We start from the raw sequence: 17,637 nt of genomic DNA, 5'->3' as shown, positions 1-17,637 counted from the left end.
TTAACACATGCAGCGTTGGTGCATTCTGCATTTGTTCCCATCGCCTTCCTTCCTCCGATCTTACAGTCCATTGAACACAAAAAGGTAAATTCGATTTCTCGAATATGACCATCTCATGGCCCATGTGACGTAAAAAGCTGTGGGAGGGAGGGCTGCGTGCTTCAAAAAACGCTGTCAACCATTCCCTCAAATCAACATGACTTGGCGATAGCAGGGATTTAAGACGAAAGGACACATGCTGGAGTTTGAGTCAGTTCCCATTAAAGTCAATCAAGTCAAGGGGGAGCTTTCCTTACAAAATTCATCACACCAGCTTGCTTTCACAGGAACACTCTCGTGCATTAAAGTTAATGGACAGACACCATGAAAAATGAATGTCTTTTGTGCTTTTTTTGTGTTGTTATTGATGCATTTCAAATGAAAGAAAAGATCGCTATGCTGCTCTTGCTTAGCAGCACTTGCTTTATTAAAGAGCTAATTAAGAATTCAAGCCTTTTGTAATTTTAGACATGCAAAGCTGCATGCCGCCCTTTAGTGACTGGTTTCCAGCCTCGTGCTTTTTTTCCCCGTGAGCGCCTATTGCGAGCTATTACCTGTAGAAATTGTTTTTGTAAACTGACTGCATATTAAAAAAAATAAATAAATCAATAGAAAACACAGCACACAGTGATAAAAATCCTTGGGTCATATTGTATTCACGGCCATTTCAAGTAGCTACAGCTGAGGTTCATACACATCTGTCTCTGTTTAGTGTTATTACATTTTCAACTGTCCAAATTGTAGACCCATAGCTCTTATCACTCGTCTGCAGGTCAACATAAAATAAAACCAAATAGCATAGTAAAAAAATAGAGAATGATTATAAACTGGATACATACTTTGATACTCACCCACATATCTGATGTGGAAGCCGCGGCGGTTGGTGCCATGGTCGGAGGACCAGCGCAGGAGGAGCTGGTGGCCTGTGGTGTTCAGGCTGAAGGGTGTTTCAATATCACCACTGAGTGATGAGAGGCTCTGACTGTAGATGTTGGGACCTAAAGGCAATGACAAACAGCATGTGTGCTAGTGGCTGATGTTCTATTAGGCGATTGCCTGTTTATAATTTCAGTAATTTATTAAAAAACAAAAGAACACAAAGTTTTTTACCCACCATCAAAAATTTCCAAGATGTCAAACTCTTTTTCTGTCTGGAAGAGTTCAAAGTGCAAAGTGATGTTGTAGCCCTTCTCCACGTTGATCAGCCAGGAGCACATCTGAAGATTGGGGTAGTTATCAGGATAGCCCGGGCTTAAGATTACTCCTGTTGAGTCAAAACGGACCTCGTGGGCCGGGCATTGGACTGGTGGGAACAGAAACAAAATAAAGGTGAGATTGTTGGAGGAAAAAGAATTGGCAGAGAAAATGAGAAGAAGCAACAGAGGGTGGAAGGAAGATGAAAAGTAGCGGCAGAAAACGAGAGGCAGAGGAAAAAATTAGAGATGCAGTAAGACATGGATGAAGGGAAGATAGAGATGCTTCACTGTGACAGTAGAAATGATATTGTAAAAATAAGTAGTCCTGAAACAATTACATTTGAGCCAGAGTGATATTGCACCTTAGGGGTGAGCTTGTGAGTCTGCCGTTGTCACCAGGCTCCCCTGATATCAATCCATCAAATAATACTCAGCAGGTGAGACAGCTAACTTTGTATGGAAAAATGGTGTGTGTGTGTGTGTGTGTGTGTGTGTGTGTGTGTGTGTGTGTGTGTGCGCGTGCGTGCGTGCGTGCGTGCGTGTGTGTGTAGGATTTCGTGTGTATCAGGTCAGAACGTTCCCTTCATTTCCTGTTGGCTGGCATGTCTGAAATAATGACAGTCCTGTTTCTCTCTTTTCCTTTTCTCTGAGTAACAGAAGTTTCTCTTCTGGGCCACTAGTGAAGAAACATGATGCATACGAAAGGTTAATGCAAACGACTGTTCCAGATGAAAAGGTCATTGGAAAGCATCGGACATACAACAGAAGCAGAGAATTGTAACACAAAGCAGTATGAATATTCCCACTGGTGACTCATTGTTAAAGTTTCAACTGGCTGAACTGCAATAGCCTTCGGCTCAAAGATAACAGGCACATATGATCCCAAAAAGAGCTTAAGCCAGTTATTTTCAACGAAACAATACATTTCTTTAAAAAAAAAAAAGAGCTCTCTGTGGGCACAAAGTTCAAGAAGAATTTCTCCATAAATCATCTGAACAACACATATATTAAATGTGTAAATATTTGTACACAGCTAAATCAATATTCATAAATACACTGATGGTATTCATTAGGGTGGCATCAAATCTCAGTACAATCTATTCCGAAAATAAATGAACATAAAAAATTATTGTGAACTAGCAGTCTTTCTTCACTACTATTCTTTGGCTGTTTATAAGACACAGAATCTATATGGTTCTATATTTTTGTTATTTCCTGTTGTGTTTTGGAATTAGGGTTGCCAACTCCCTGAAAAATAAATAAGGGACACCTCGTGGCCAGGGCCGGGCGACCCAATTGTCTTCACCCTTCCCAGTGTGGTGAATTTTCTAGCTCTTTTTTTGTGTGTGAAATTATTTTTTTAACCATTTGACTTGAATTTGATTTAAGTAGATGTGTATTCTTTGTGATATGAACACATGTGAAACAAATGATCATTTAGCCATTTATTTTTAGCTCAAAATGACAACATTAACACAATAAAACAGGTCTCCTTCTTAAACAGAAGCCTGTCATGCTTAACTTTTGAGAATATAAGTAAATCTTTCTTTAAAAGAACTCTGTCCTGCTTAACTTAAAATAATAGAAAACAATAGAAAGAAAAACATTCTTGTAACAGTGCACATTTAGTGCATTTAGTACAATTGGCTTCAGTTGAGGTATTATTTCAGCTTTTCTAATGCTAATCAGCTGCTCCTGTTTGTAAACCCACTTGTTCCCATGATTACGCATCTTAACTCATCATCATTATTCATCTATGTATTACTTTTATGTATTAGTCATCTATTTGTTGTAATCATCTATTCTTGCAGTTGTTTATTACACAAAATAAATGATATTATCACACTTCTGGCCACATAGCGCTGATATTCACTGCACATGCCCATATTAACTTTTTCCAGCCAGGTGTTTTCCTTTTCCCATTCTTCCCTTTCTCTGAGGGGAACAAACATTGCTGCTCTAATGCTGGGGTCACACTGTGCGGTTTTTGGCCCATTTTGAGCCGATTTTTGAGAGATCGGACCGATTTTGGCCTTCATCGTGCATCGTGTAGTATACGTGGGGTAACGAGAAGTGATTAACACCTCACGACCAGCTCCCGATCATCAATCGCTCGTGAAGGTGTCACCACAGGCGCTCACACTGCTCGCGCGCAAACACGTAAACGTTGGTGTAAAAGACGGAGCAGCACGGCTGTGCAGCGTGTGATCTGGACACAAGCGATGGAGGCACAACTTGTAGAACTTTGGAAAGCTCATCCGAGCCTTTTCGATGTGGCATCACAAAATTATCACGACCACAACAACCGTGAAAATAGTTGGATTTACACTGCTGCTCAGTCACAGCTGCCCGATCAATGTTTTTCATTAGCAATTTAGCAAAGTTGATGGTGGTGGTGTGTGTGTCTGTGTGAGTGTAAGACGGAGAGAGAGAGCGCGACAGATTTTCTGTTATAACCTTCATTTTATGGAGGCACAGTGTGAGCACTCAGGTCGCATCAGAGCATCGGGCGGTATAGTGTGAGACCTGCGTCGTGACCTACCAACTGCGAGTCAATCGTGCAGTTTGAGCAGGAGCTGAATAACGTGACTGAAAAAATCGCACAGTGTCTGCCCAGCTTTAGGTTTACTGTCGTCCGAGACTTGCACCGCAGTGTCTGCGTTTGTTTCCCTGTTGGCCATGCTTCTTGTTGTGGTCATTTGTTGTCTTCCGGTATTTTCTCCGTAAGCGACCTTTCCTCGACCAATGAGATGAGCGGTAATCTGAATTGTCATACTCGTAAGTGTGCTGTCAGCTCATTGGTCACAAAGCAGGAGAGGGGCTGGGAATTATGTTTTCAAACAAAGCGTTAATTCCATTAAAAGTTATAGACTACTTTTGATTCTCACTGTATTACGGGACAAAGTGCGTCCCTTATTAGCTCAATACGGGACGTGTACTTTTGTTTCGAAATACGGGACGATTCCGTATTTTAAGGGACGGTTGGCAACCCTATTTGGAATATTCCTTCATTTTAACGCATCCTACTTAGCTTAGCGTGGTATATTTATGTGCGCTCTAATAGGCAAAGACAAAGAGCAATGTGTAAATGAATTACTTTAAAAATGTACAACAAGTAGATTGGAATGACATAAAAGCATGCGTTTTGTTTTACAGGGCACAAAAGCATAACTACAAAACCACGGCTCCCACAAGCACTTATTTTTCTCCTCACACCCAGAATGCTAATGTGAACTAAGGGCACATTGCACAGTAGTGGGTGGTGAGTCAGGACAAAGGTCAATCAGTCATATTTGGTCTGTTTTCTATTTACAGTTCATTACAAACAGCTATTTAAAAACCTCTGAAGAATGCACACTTCAAAAAGAAATAACACTGAATACATTTCTATACAGTTAAGTCTGTAGTGCTCCATTTTAACATAAGAGTTATGACTCTCGCTGGAAATATGGAGTTCAATGGGGTCTTTAGTTGATGCAGTTACATCAATTCCTGGTACTATTTGCTCAGCAGCAGCCTCTGCTTTACTGATACCAGTGGTATACTTGTTACAGAGCCTTCACAGTTCCAGGAAAATGATAAAAAACAATTGTTATAAGCAATTTGCTAATTTCAATTCTACAACTTCTTCCTACTGACTACTCTGGAGTTACTAGCCCGAAAACTGTTCATACACTGCACAAATTCCCATTTGCCTCTGGCATTTCCACATGTTGGAGCGCTTTAAGATGCAGACAAAACAGACTCACCTGATAAGATCTAATTCACAGTAAATAGAACAATATAGCTGGTAAGTGCTTGTTATTGAAATAATTGCGCCTCCAATCCTTCTTTATTAAACTAAAGTTGTTGCCAAGCAACAAACACGTCCATCCACTGAGCACAGTTGCGGTTTAAACTGCTTTGCCTGAAACTTGCAGGTAGGGATTAAAATCTGAGTCACGAGAGGCTTCAAAACATTTTAGAAACCACATACTTTTACAGATGCCTTTTATGAAATAGGTTTATAAAATGCATTCATGGTGATTTGGCTCCAGTACAAATGTTGAGCACTGTATCCTACTGTGAGTGATTATAGAGACACTGGCTGAAAAATATATATGTACACTTCTAAATGATCATGAAAAAAAAAAACAAATCTAAAATTTATACCATAAATAACAAAAACACTAAATACCCAGTAAACAAAACACAGTGACATATGTTTTCTAATTTAAGAGGCATGTAGCCCTAATTTAACCTACACCTTACCTGGAGTCAGCATTAAGTAGCATGCAGGCTAACATCATTTGTTTAAGCTTAGCCAACAGCAGTTATTATATCTTCCACAGATGTTTTACCTTGTGGAAAACTACAACATTGCTGATTTCACTCAGAAAGTTGCACATATTGAATGCCAATGACACCCAGGGTTATGTATAAACTAATGTCGCACAAAAAAGTTTTGGTACGTATTGCAAAGACGAGGTTAGTGCGTCGTTTGTGTTCCTCCAACATCTATACGAATGTGACAGCAGCCGCAATACGACAACATTTATTGAGTTACACTAAACCTCAGTGTGGCAGATGGTTTAACCATCGCAGCAGTCAACTCGATGGTGGCTCTACCCTTGATTTAAGAAAATGTTTGACCTTCCTCACAGGCTTTTATAAAGACAGAGCTTGGGGAAATATCTTAAAAGCCAAGCATATTTAGGGGTTAAATTGCATAGCCATACAAGGACATTACAGTGTTATCTTAAAAGCATAAAATTACAATTAACATAGAGGCTGACAGCAAACAAAAGCGGAATACAGAGAGCACATGAGAATTCTTTTTCCTGCCCTTTCGGCAAGCTGTGACAAGAAGTGGCTCCTATGCAAGTTTACTGTGGCAGTCCCTTGGATGTGAATAGCAGGTCAACTCAAATTAAGTTCAACTTTACATGTCCCAAGGAGAGCAATTAGTTTCATGCTAGAGGTGGCACAAAGACATACCATATCCAACACGGTAAGATGAATTCTTGAATATAATGAAAAGGCAATCCATGAAAATGTCACATAATAAATTAGTCACTCTACAGCTATCTTAACTATGCTAATATGACGCTCAAAGCAAGATTTAAGGAGAGTCTGAACAAATGACTTGCAATCACTGACACATTTGAACACTTTAAAGATGTTGATTTAACACCTCTGCAGCTTTTTGCATTGTACCAGAGTATGGGCACATTCTCTTAGCAAAACTAATATAGTTTAGCAAATAGCTTGGTTTAGCTTAGGTGACTAAGCAGATCCACTTTTCTGGCATTAGATGTTTTATGATGAATGAGAGCATTTGCTGTCCAACACAAAAATATTTTAGCGCTTCTCAAACAGCAATGTGAATTATTGTGTACTACTTGAATAGTCCCAACGTGTTTTGTAGTCAACTGTAGTCGCTCAAATTAAAACCTGTGAAAATATTTTAAGTGCAATGTGTGAATTTCTGATGCTATGAGCTAGCTGCTCTTGGCAGAGCTCTGTGTAGTCAGTAACACATGACAAGGTGAGCTGGCCGACCAGCCTTGGTGAGATGGCTTGAAATATTGCCCAGTACTCAAAAAGTGACTGAATGCCCTCTTTTGGCACTAGCGAAGTTTATCAGTTTATTCATATTGATGGAAATCAGCTGTTTTAACATACTGCTTGTTGCTGATACCCTTCATGTTGACATAATGTGATATAAGGACTCATACAGGACATATAAAAGATTTGGTGAAAAGAGATCTATATACCATACCTACCCTGATGAAATAAGCAATCAAGCTTTGTTTCGCATCCCCTTTATTCCAGCATGTCTAATAAGCTTATAACATGCTGCTCAACTTCATGCTGCTTGTGCTTTTGTAAATTATTAGTATACTGAAAAATGCTAGGTAAGCCCAGTACACCACAAGTGAAGGTGGTTTGTTCTCTTTGCACACAAACACATCTGTCCATCTTAAATAATTCTAACTCAAATTATCATTTTTCAGGTCTCTCACCTTTGTGCCTATGTTAATTGAGCTACCTACTGACAGATGTTAGTTTGTGTGGCTGATTTGGATAGAAAAACACAAGAAAATCTGAGGTTTACGTATCTTGGATCAAACAGTTGCTGAGCCTAATCTTTGCTGTTGCTGTGTTTTTATTGTGAAACCTACCAAGTAATAATTAAAAAAAAATTAAAGTCAGTCAAATTCTGAACACAGAGTTAGCAGCAAAATCACAGCAGGGAGAAAACAACGATATCAAGTCAGGCATCAAGTAACAACAGTCAGGGATAAGCAAATAGGCTCCAAATAACTAGTCGTTCTCTACGTTGCTTTATGAATGCAGGCTTGAGGCATCTGTCATGCCTTGATCACAAGTCCGATGCGATTACTCACTGTTTCTAGAAATACAAAGACAGAAATGCTCATCAAGTCAAGACTTGTAGACAAAGGACTTCAGGGCACTTCAAAAGATGTCTAACCACAGGGGATAGAAGGTTTCAGAGTGCTCTGTTGTGTGGAGCAGAGATTTACTGGCACGACAGGGAGGCTGAAGGCATTTGTTGTTTTGTCTAAACAAAATCTTTGATGCAGGCGACAGGAATTTCTTTTACTTTGCTCCTCGTTTGTAATTCCATCTTCAAAAGAATTATGGGTAAGCAAACATCAATCAAACCCATGAGACCGTTACGTAGGGGTAGAATATCTGTTTTTACAGCACGTGAAAACCTGCTGATCTGTAATTGGTTTCAAACTTACCCACTACAGTAAAACTGCTGGTTGTACGCAAATGGCAGTCTATGGACTTGGATCAGTAGTATTGTTACTCTGAATCTTGATAAATTGGAATAGAGCTGCTTTTTGCCACCTGGTGCCTGCTGGACGAGGCTCTGCTGGCAGTCTGTCAAATAATGCATCAGTGGGTGCTGCTTACTGTAACCAACCTGAGCACTGTGGTGTCAAGCACCACATAACATAAACAGGTTTGCATACACATATATTGTATATGTATGTGTGGGGGGAATGTGTACACACATTGTGAGGAACACTTAAACACACAAACACAAATGCAAAAAAATAAATAAATCAAACACAGAAAAATTTTAAACATACCCAAAGACTCCAAGTCACACTGAATGAAACCAACCTTGACAGACTGGTGGAGGTCCATCCATCTGTAGCCTTTCTCCAAGTCGGCAGGTCAGAATCTCACTGCCCACCAAGGTGAAGCCTGGCTGGCACGTGTACCGAATAATGTCCCCTGTGAGATCATTTACACGTGTAATCGCACACACACACACACACACACACACACACACACACACACACACACACACACAAAGGAGGAGGGGATGTGCAAAACATTTCTGTTAATAGTCCAACTCAAACACAAACACACACATACTTCCACACAAAGCTATGCTAGTAAAAAACTCCTCAGTCGCAGCACTTGAAACAGTAATCAGCAACACATTTTGTAATGAAGATTGACATCCCCTTAGCTAGCCAGAATACTGAAGGCACTTCATTACATTATAGAAGTTAGGCAGAAGCCCATGCACACACACACACTCAATTTTAAAGACAGAAAGTGAAGCCGCCACTAGCCACACGACTTCCACTTCACTTTCCTAATCAATTATGAACACTGAAAATACAAACAGCTTATAAGAAGAGCTAATTAGCCTTACCCTCAAATTAATACTTTAATGCACGGAGCATGAATAGATATAAAATTTCAAACGCGAGTAGAGAAAGATGAAAACGAAGAGCAAAGTGCAAGAAGGAACACATTTTTCATTTAAATGAAATCATATATTTAAAAGATATGTGTATACCAGTGTTTGTATACATAGTTACTTATATATAATTACATACACACAAATAATCTGCCTACTGCAAACTGATTTCACTTCACATTGTCTCTGGCTGGTAAAGAAGCAAATAAAATAAGACAAACCTATTTCAAACTCATCATCTTCTGTTAAGATCGTAGCGTTGGCAACAGGAGGGGGTGGCTGACATGTTCTCAGCTGGTACGCTGTTGGGGAAAGGGCAAACAAACTGAATCCTTGAACAGAGTGAGTGCTGTGTGCGCATTTGAAGGCAGAAATAAAGAGAGGCAAACGGTGTCTCTCCCATCATAATGAAACTTGATTAGATCAGAAATTGCCACCTATCACTGTTCATGATCATCAAAAAACAATCACTAATTTAGTTGAGATAGGGAGCGTTTTATTATTAATCAGCTCCTCTTTGAAAGGGTGTTTTAATAGCGCAAGAAAAAAAAAGCTTTAAACTGCATTTATCATTTATCATTAGAGCTGGAAGCAATGCTATGACAGAAGGTATTGAGAAGACTTAGGTTAGGCATGAGGTATCCACTTAAGTTAGGAGACGTTACCGAAATAATGTAGCTCAAAGAAGCCGCTGGTGCTGAAGTCGCTGTGGAACTTGATGAGGACCTGATTGGCAGTGGTGGACACGCCCTCCTGTACAGAGCTGCCACTAAACTGACCGATTTGGGGCGAGCTCTGGTCAGGTCCGTCCCTAGTGCAGAAATATAGAGGTGGAGAAAATAAAGGAAAGAAATGAAGGGTGGAGAAAGGAGGGAGGCAGAAACAGAAAATCATTTCTTTCCTTTATACACCAGTTTGCTTTAACAAGTTGCTGGAATCAAAGAGCAGGTCAGCGTGTCCCATGACAGACTCCAAAATGTTTCTCAGCAATCAAGAGTCAAAGATATATAAAAATGTATTGAGCATAATTCAATTCAATAAAAAAAACAAAAAACCCATCATCCTAATTACACGGATGCCATGTCTAAGGCACCTCTTGGACAACGTCACACTTTGAGGATTTGGGAAGTGTGGAACTGAAGGAATGGCGTGTTTCAACATTATGCACTCCACACTGTATATAAATGCCACTTGTTTTGCACATATTCAACTCTGTATATTTTATTATTATTATTATTATTTTATTTTATTTTTTTACTATTTAATTTGTAAAAATGTGTATACACACACACACACACACACACACACACACACACACACACACACACACACACGTAGGAAAATATTTAGTATACACATCCAGAAATGCATACACTATTATATATTGTACATATATTTATTAGTTTCAGGTTGGCCATTCTTGTATTTTGCTCGTTTGTGTTGTTGTGTTTGCACATCTCTGTTGCTTGTGGGGCTCGCACACAAGAATTTCACTCGCATGTGCTGTGCCAGTGTGCCTGCACATGTGATGTGACAATAAAAAGTGATTTGATTTGATTTGATTTGATACTGAAGTATCTTGTTTGAGCTGGAGCTCAGCCTCAGGATAAAATTCTTGATTTATGAGTAAAGAAAGCTAGCATAAGCAGCCTGCGTAGGTTGGGGTTACAGCATTACAACTGTTTGGTTGAGTGGACCTCTCCTGAAAAGTGGCAGTTAAAGAAAGACAGATACCTAATTAGGAAGCCTCTAGCATGCCTCCCTGAAGAGACATCCGGCACGTCTGACTGGGTGGAGACCCCAAGGCAGACCCAGAACATACTTATACATTCCAGCTGGCCTGGGTGGACCTCAAGATGCCCCAGATAGAGCCTGGAGAAAGCGTCTAAAATGGATGAATAGATAGACGCTGGATTGGATATTGTGACACGTTATATCTTGAACGGTAATTAGGGTTTGCTATTTGACTCACTGGATTAGCTTTAGAGTTAGGAGAGGCTTTTCCTGAGATTTCTCAGGAAATTTACTGACAGCAATCTGTATATCCCTACTGCAACATTAAACTACATTTATGGACAACATGTTCCCCTGCTGAAAGATGAAAAGACAAATTGGTGGATGGCTGTGGGGTAATAATAGAAGCTGTCATTAGCAGTGAAGCCATTTCTGAGCCATGCATTAGCTAGCAGCTCTAAAACAGAGAATCAGCTGCCCTAATGAGAGCGCAGAGAACTTTCAAACCCTTGCAGGTGCATGGCCGTGATCTATGTCTGGAGTAAAATATCATGTTAGCATGCAAAAACAACCCAAACAGTACTTTTCTTTGGGCATAAAAAATGCACCAGAAGACAGCACTTTTCTATTATGTATAAATGTTATTTTTTAACAAGAGAAATGTATTTAATTACTGGCACTTTCAAGCAGCTCCAGGCTTTCTTTTCTAAATCACACTAAATGTTTTTTTTTGTTATATTTGTTCACCTTAAATATTGTATATACTGGAAGTCTTACTGCAGTTTCTTTTAAGAGAGATCAACAAAATAAGAAACAGCAGCCAGGCAGGGAAACAAAATGTTACCATCAAGGGACAGATTGTTTATGCGCCATTTGATTTGAAAACAGTAGTGCCAGCGGCTCCCTCCTCCCATACCATCAATGGCAGCCCTGGATGCTGGAAGGCATTTCCCTCCCATATTACCCATGAGGGCCGCTCTATGACTGCCTCAGACAACAGAGAGGATGCAGAAAGATACAGGGAAAAGGGGAGATGGGGAGATAGTGGCTGGAGTGACAGGAGGCAGGTAGTATTGTTTACTGTCGTACAACTATCTGTAAAGTTTCTCAATTGTAAACAGACATCCCAAGCAACTCAAAGTTGATGTTTTCATGCTGATACACATTTCTGTCTTTTATGGTACACTTGCTGGGGGATCTAAAGTAAAAGCAAAAGTTTGGGGGAGTAAAGAAAGGGAGCGCAGTGATTCAGACTTGAATTTCTTTTAGTTAGTTAGTCACATAAAAACAATCTAGTTGTACAGAAGGATGGAAAAAGATTTTGTTAGTAAAAGAAAGGCGTAAATGTCAGGACATATTTTCACAATATTTGTTGTCATGTCTGGTTGTTGTCATAAGCTGTGAACGTAACTTACTTAACTGGCCTCTGGCCTTAAAACATGTTTGCTTTGTAAAGCTCAAATTAATTCGTTATTCAGCAAGAATGTCTCGAGACATTTGGCTAGCACCATTCTGTGTTTGTCTGTGTGGGGTTTCTGCAGGTACTACAACTTCCTCCAACAGTCCAAAGACCTGCATGTTAGACTAACCGGTGAATGTAAATTGGCCCTAGGTGTGGATGTCTGTCTCTCTGTGTGAACCCTATGATGGGCTGACAACTGGTCCAGGATACCTCTCCCTCAAAGTCATGAGTTTCATGAGTGCTATAAGCTGATGATTGATAAATAATGTCATACTGAGAGAGAAATGAGGGCTTACCACACAGTGATGTAGTCGTAGATTGGCTCGGTATTGATAACGGAGAAATTTATGTAGATGCCGTACCCAGGGGGTACTCTGACGGTCCACATGCAGTCCTGGAAGTGTGGATACTCGGCTGGGTGTCCAGGAGAGTAAATTGTGCCATTCATGGATGTTATATTCCCGCCACACAGAGCTAGAGGAGGGAAGAGAGAAAGCAATGTCGGACAAAAATAGAAAGCCAGTCATACCTCAAGTGATAAAAGCTTTTATGGTTGTATTGCCACTAACAGTTGATAAAATAAACCATAACTGCGTGTTATTGGGTTATCACCCAGATACTGGGGGGGAGAATGCACCTGTTAGACACAAATGCAAGGAATGGTTACTGGCTGTTGTGAAGTAATGATGATGACTGATTTTGACAGCAAAACTCCCTCTATCAAACCCCCTTAGATGCTTAAATCTGACTTTGAACTAGGAGTCAAAGCCAAAGCATTACCCACAGGATAAAAAAAAGAAGTGCTGTAAACCTGACAGGAGCAATACAGCATGTAAGAACCAAAACAACATTTTAAGGCAAATATAAAACTATCGTGTGGTCTTATAAAGTCTGCTGTTGCATCGTTTAACTGATGAAAGATTGTTTAGCGTACCTGAGTGACATCTAAGGCGACTCCTTTAGAATTACATAAAAGACCAGCATGTTCGGATTTGCATTAAAGACTTGAAGATGCTCCATGTATCATTATAATCGCTAAGCATCAGTTTATAGTTCAGTAAAATAGTGTTGAATAGCTGGTGAGTCTCATGCTTTGATGTGCTAGAGTAAAAGACAGCACAACAAGCAGACTGTATTCTATTATAAAATGAACTATTTAAAATAACAAAGACATTTTTTTGTAATGGAAAGGAATCTTCACCTTAGGTGCACAAATATTTAAATATTTTCCTACTGATTTTGAAACCAGAAACATGAAAGAGCATTTTGAGATGAATAAACAGAATATGTTGATTCACCAAATATAAGAAATTCATAGGAAACATTTAGACACTGAATAGATCGAGTGCCAATTTTTTTCTGCATATGAATGACACTTGGTGCAAGGACACTGCTGAGAGGGGACCTAAGGCACTCACCTTCACAGCGGGGGATGGGGTGGTTCCAGTTTCTGCTGATTCCATGCAGACATGTGAGCGACTGTTCTCCAAGAAGAGTGTAACCTGGCAGGCACTCAAAGGAAATGGTCATCCCCACGCTGTAGTCCTGTCCGATCACTATGCCGTTACGAAACGGCCGTGGGTCTGGGCACCTCTGTAGCTCATATGCTGGGGGGGAAAGTAAAACCCATCCAAGACAAAAAGGATCATAAAACACAGAATTCAACACTGGGGTAAAAATAATAATCTTCAAGGACATGTGGTATGCAATGTTTCAGAAAATGCAAAAGGTTTTCTTTAATCCTACAACCTCAGTGGAAGAAACTGCCGTGTATACCTAATTACAAAACTTTCTCCCTTGTCTGTACCTAATGGGCTTTTACGTGTCCTGTTAGAGAGCGCTTCAATCTTCTTTCACGGCACTTGCAAAACCCAATTTCAAAGTGACCATAGGAAGCTTATTTAAAATCTCATAATTTTAACTTTGATTAAAAATTGATTAAAAACAATGATTAAATGCATATAACGAGCAAAGCCCTACAAACTGCCACCTGCTAAGAAAATGTTTATATCCTTTAGCCTCTAAATTTCATCTTAGTATTAGTATTTATTTATTTATTGTCATTGTCAAGAACAATGAAATTGCGTTTGGGGCTTCCATACAACCCAAAAAAAAGAAGAAAATAATAAATACCCCTTAAAACCCAAGTGTACATATTTAACCCAGTGTGACTCCAATGCAATAAGACAATCCTTAGCAATAATGTTCGTAGAAATTCAGACAAAGACCTGAGAAACATGACAAAATACAACAATGCAACCCATTCAATATTATTGTACTGTGAGATATGATATCAGATATGATAGTTATCTGTTTAAGAAAGAGGGGGGGGGGGGGCAGGAGGGGGAAGAGAATAAAGATATGATGCACCAATGCAGACCAGTTCATTGCTATTAAGAAGTTGGATATGGTTATTGTCCGTGAGAGGGGGGCAGAGAGTTCAGGAGCCTCACAGCCTGTGGATACAGGCTGTTGGCCAGTCTGGATGTTCTGGCCTGTATAGACCTGTACCTTCTCCCTGAGGGCAGCAGATGGAAAATGTGGCGCGCAGGGTGATGTTGGTCCCGCAGGATACTGTGCACCCTCCTCAGACAGCGAGTGGGGAAGATATTACTGATCTCTGGCAGACTTGTTCCAATAATTCTGCCAGCTTCTTTCACCACCCGCTGGAGTGCTTGCTGATCGGCCTTGGTGCAGCTGGGGAACCACACTAGAAATCCATACGTCAGAACGCTGCTGATGGCACAGTTGTAGAAGTTCAACATCAGAGATCTGGGAATGTGTGCGCTCCGCAGTCTCCTCAGGTAGTAGAGGCGCTGTTGGGCCTTCCGTACAACTGAGGTGATATGGTTGCCCCAGGACAGGTCCTCGGTCACAGTTACCCCCAAGAATTTAAAACTGCTCACCCTCTCCACCGCCTCACTGCCAATGAAGAGAGGCAGATGGTTGTTATGACCCCTCTTCCAGAAATCTACAATGATCTCCTTGGTCTTTTTGGTGTTTAAGACCAAGTTATTGTCGTGGCACCATGACTCTAGTTGTTGCACCTCTGTCCTATAGTTTGTCTCATCATTGTTGGATATAAGTCCGAGCACTGTAGTGTCATCTGCAAACTTAACAATGAGATTGGACGCGCAGGAGGAAATACAGTCATGGGTGAAGAGAGTGTATAGCAGAGGGCTCAGAACACACCCCTGAGGGGCACCGGTGTTGACCACAAGGGTGGAAGAGGTGTTCTTACCCACTCTGACACTCTGTCTACGGTTAGTGAGGAAGTCCACAATCCAGTTGCACAGAGAGGAGTTAAGTCCCAGTTGGTGGAGTTTGGGACGGAGTTTGTATGGCCGGATGGTATTAAAAGCCGAGCTGTAGTCTACAAAGAGGAGCCGTGCATAGGTGTTCCTGTGTTCCAAGTGCTTCAGTAATGTGTGCAGCACTGTGGCGATCGCATCCTCGGTTGACCGGTTCTCCCTGTATGCAAACTGGTGCGAGTCCAGGGATGGTGGAAAAGCAGCTCTGATGTGTTTAATGACCAGTCTCTCCAGGCATTTGGCGGGAATGGGGGTGAGTGCCACAGGTCTGAAATCGTTCAGACATGTGACATTTGACTGTTTTGGGATGGGAACGATGGTTGCTGCTTTGAAACAGGATGGTACCAGTGAACAGGACAACGAGGTGTTATATATAGACTTATATGTAAATGTTGCATCCATCACATCAAATCTGTTTTCTTTAACTTAGGTACTACTGATTTTGACAGGCAACACTGTTACATCCCTGTTGTAACACATGGATTTTAGTAATGCACAGCAGCAGGTTGGAAAATGTCTTGAAATTAGCCTTGATGAGCTGCATAAGAGTGACTATTTATCGTTCTGCTGGCTCACAGCAAAAACTGGAAAATTACGTGAATGAGAATAGTTGAATCTGGTTGTAATAAAACACATACATACATGTGAGGACATAGAGCAGGAGAGAAACAAACAGATAATAAATTTAGCCATATTATTTGCATGTTGTGTGAACACTAGGCATCTAAGGATTTTGTTTTTGTTTGAACAGGCTTTCTACTGAGAATTTGTATTTAATCATTATTTATTTATTTTAAACCTTTCGTCTGTTTTAATGTGTCTTATTGTATTTTTCTGTTGCCTATTATGGCACTTAATGCTCTTATTTACTTTAATCTTTTTGTGTACCTCGCTTTGACTGTCTGTGTATCCTAATATTACTTACTTCATTGTTGTGGGGACAGAGTCACCAAATTTTGCCAGGGTGTTATAGTGATGTAACTAAGTCACAAAGGAAAAGCGTGGGCTGTTCAACAGGGGTAGTCTTTACTTTTGAAGAGAATACCTCACCTTCTTACGCTTTGCAAACCTATTATATGAGCAAAATATCTAACAGACTACAGTACAGGGAAAGACCTAAAATCATGATATGGACACTTGGTTATCATTTGTTATGACTATTTTTGATGCTGTACTTTACATGGTTAAAAAACAACAACAAAACAAACAAACAAAAAAAACTTATCTCATATTAGGCCTTTATGCAGCCCCTCAGTTCACTGTCTATCTGAGATGTGCCATTTTAGCTCCTGTCTCTTTAAGGTACTCTCCCTAAATGTTCCCTGTTTTTTTCTGATTGGCTAACCTCCAGGGGCATTCTGAGAGACAGCACCCAGTGCTCGTGAGGTGTACCTACTGTGCTTTGGAGACATGCTGTACCTTTAGCAAATTCTCAATAACTGTGATAAAAGAAAAAAAATTGAAAAGCTAGAAAACATTCAGAGGCCTAAACTTTTAAAAGATACTTTCACATACAGCTCATACTTGCATGACATTATAATATGTACATATATCGTGCATGTGTAGACACACAGAACAGAAAATAAGGACAACAATGCACGTCCTCTTAGGCTACACTGTTTTTCTCTCTCACCCTGGTAGACAATTTGGAAGCCGGGCTTGTTCTGGGAGTAGTCGCTATGGAAGAACAGAGTAGTCTCATGGGTGGTGCTGAAGAGAGGATTGGGCAGCGTGGGGCCACTGAACCGATCAATCACTGTTCCTGTCTCAAGGCTCCCACTGCGGATCTCCAAATAGTCATGAACAGGCTCTGTGGAGAAGTTCAGAAACTGGAGATGGATCCCTAAAGAAGAGGAAAGAGAAGGTTAATGGAAGAGGTAAACCCAAGAGCACATGAATGAAGTAAACGAGAGCAAAGAGTGGCTATTCCTGTCAAATATTGTATTACACTTTTATACACACTAGTACTTATACATGCTTGAAATTAGCAGTTTGTTGAGTTACACAGGAGAAGAGAGAGGAGAGGTTACAGACCGAAGCCAATAGGGAGTTGAACTCTCCAGCTGCAGTCCAGGCTGCTTTGGTAATTCCCTGGAAAGCCTGGGCTGAGGATGACGCCGCTGAAGTCTGTCATAGAGCCGCCACACTGAGCTGAGGGAGACC

The 17,637-nt window shown here is 40.5% G+C and overlaps 1 protein-coding gene across 4 annotated transcripts in view; it reads right to left on the bottom strand.

The window, feature by feature from the left end:
- The window catches only part of LOC146622512 (CUB and sushi domain-containing protein 3-like), a 249,677-nt gene that overhangs the window by 60,874 nt on the left and 171,166 nt on the right, over positions 1-17,637 (bottom strand). For 2 of the 4 annotated variants that reach the window (XM_085366252.1, XM_085366250.1), the window contains exons 40-48: positions 17,509-17,625; positions 17,108-17,317; positions 13,582-13,770; positions 12,460-12,637; positions 9,633-9,778; positions 9,189-9,269; positions 8,376-8,489; positions 1,154-1,342; positions 879-1,037 (exon numbers count right to left, since the gene is read on the bottom strand). In XM_085366252.1, the coding sequence (XP_085222378.1) occupies positions 879-1,037; positions 1,154-1,342; positions 8,376-8,489; positions 9,189-9,269; positions 9,633-9,778; positions 12,460-12,637; positions 13,582-13,770; positions 17,108-17,317; positions 17,509-17,625 (1,383 nt within the window). The remainder of the gene's footprint in view (positions 1-878; positions 1,038-1,153; positions 1,343-8,375; positions 8,490-9,188; positions 9,270-9,632; positions 9,779-12,459; positions 12,638-13,581; positions 13,771-17,107; positions 17,318-17,508; positions 17,626-17,637) is intronic. The other 2 variants (XM_085366249.1, XM_085366253.1) reach the window with 1 other exon arrangement.

This window comes from Diplotaxodon limnothrissa, linkage group LG11 (genome assembly GCF_057381915.1).
Source record: "Diplotaxodon limnothrissa isolate DT_005_m linkage group LG11, D_limnothrissa_male_GT1.1, whole genome shotgun sequence".
NCBI lineage: Eukaryota > Metazoa > Chordata > Actinopteri > Cichliformes > Cichlidae > Diplotaxodon > Diplotaxodon limnothrissa.
This window is presented reverse-complemented; position numbering and strand designations above follow the sequence as displayed.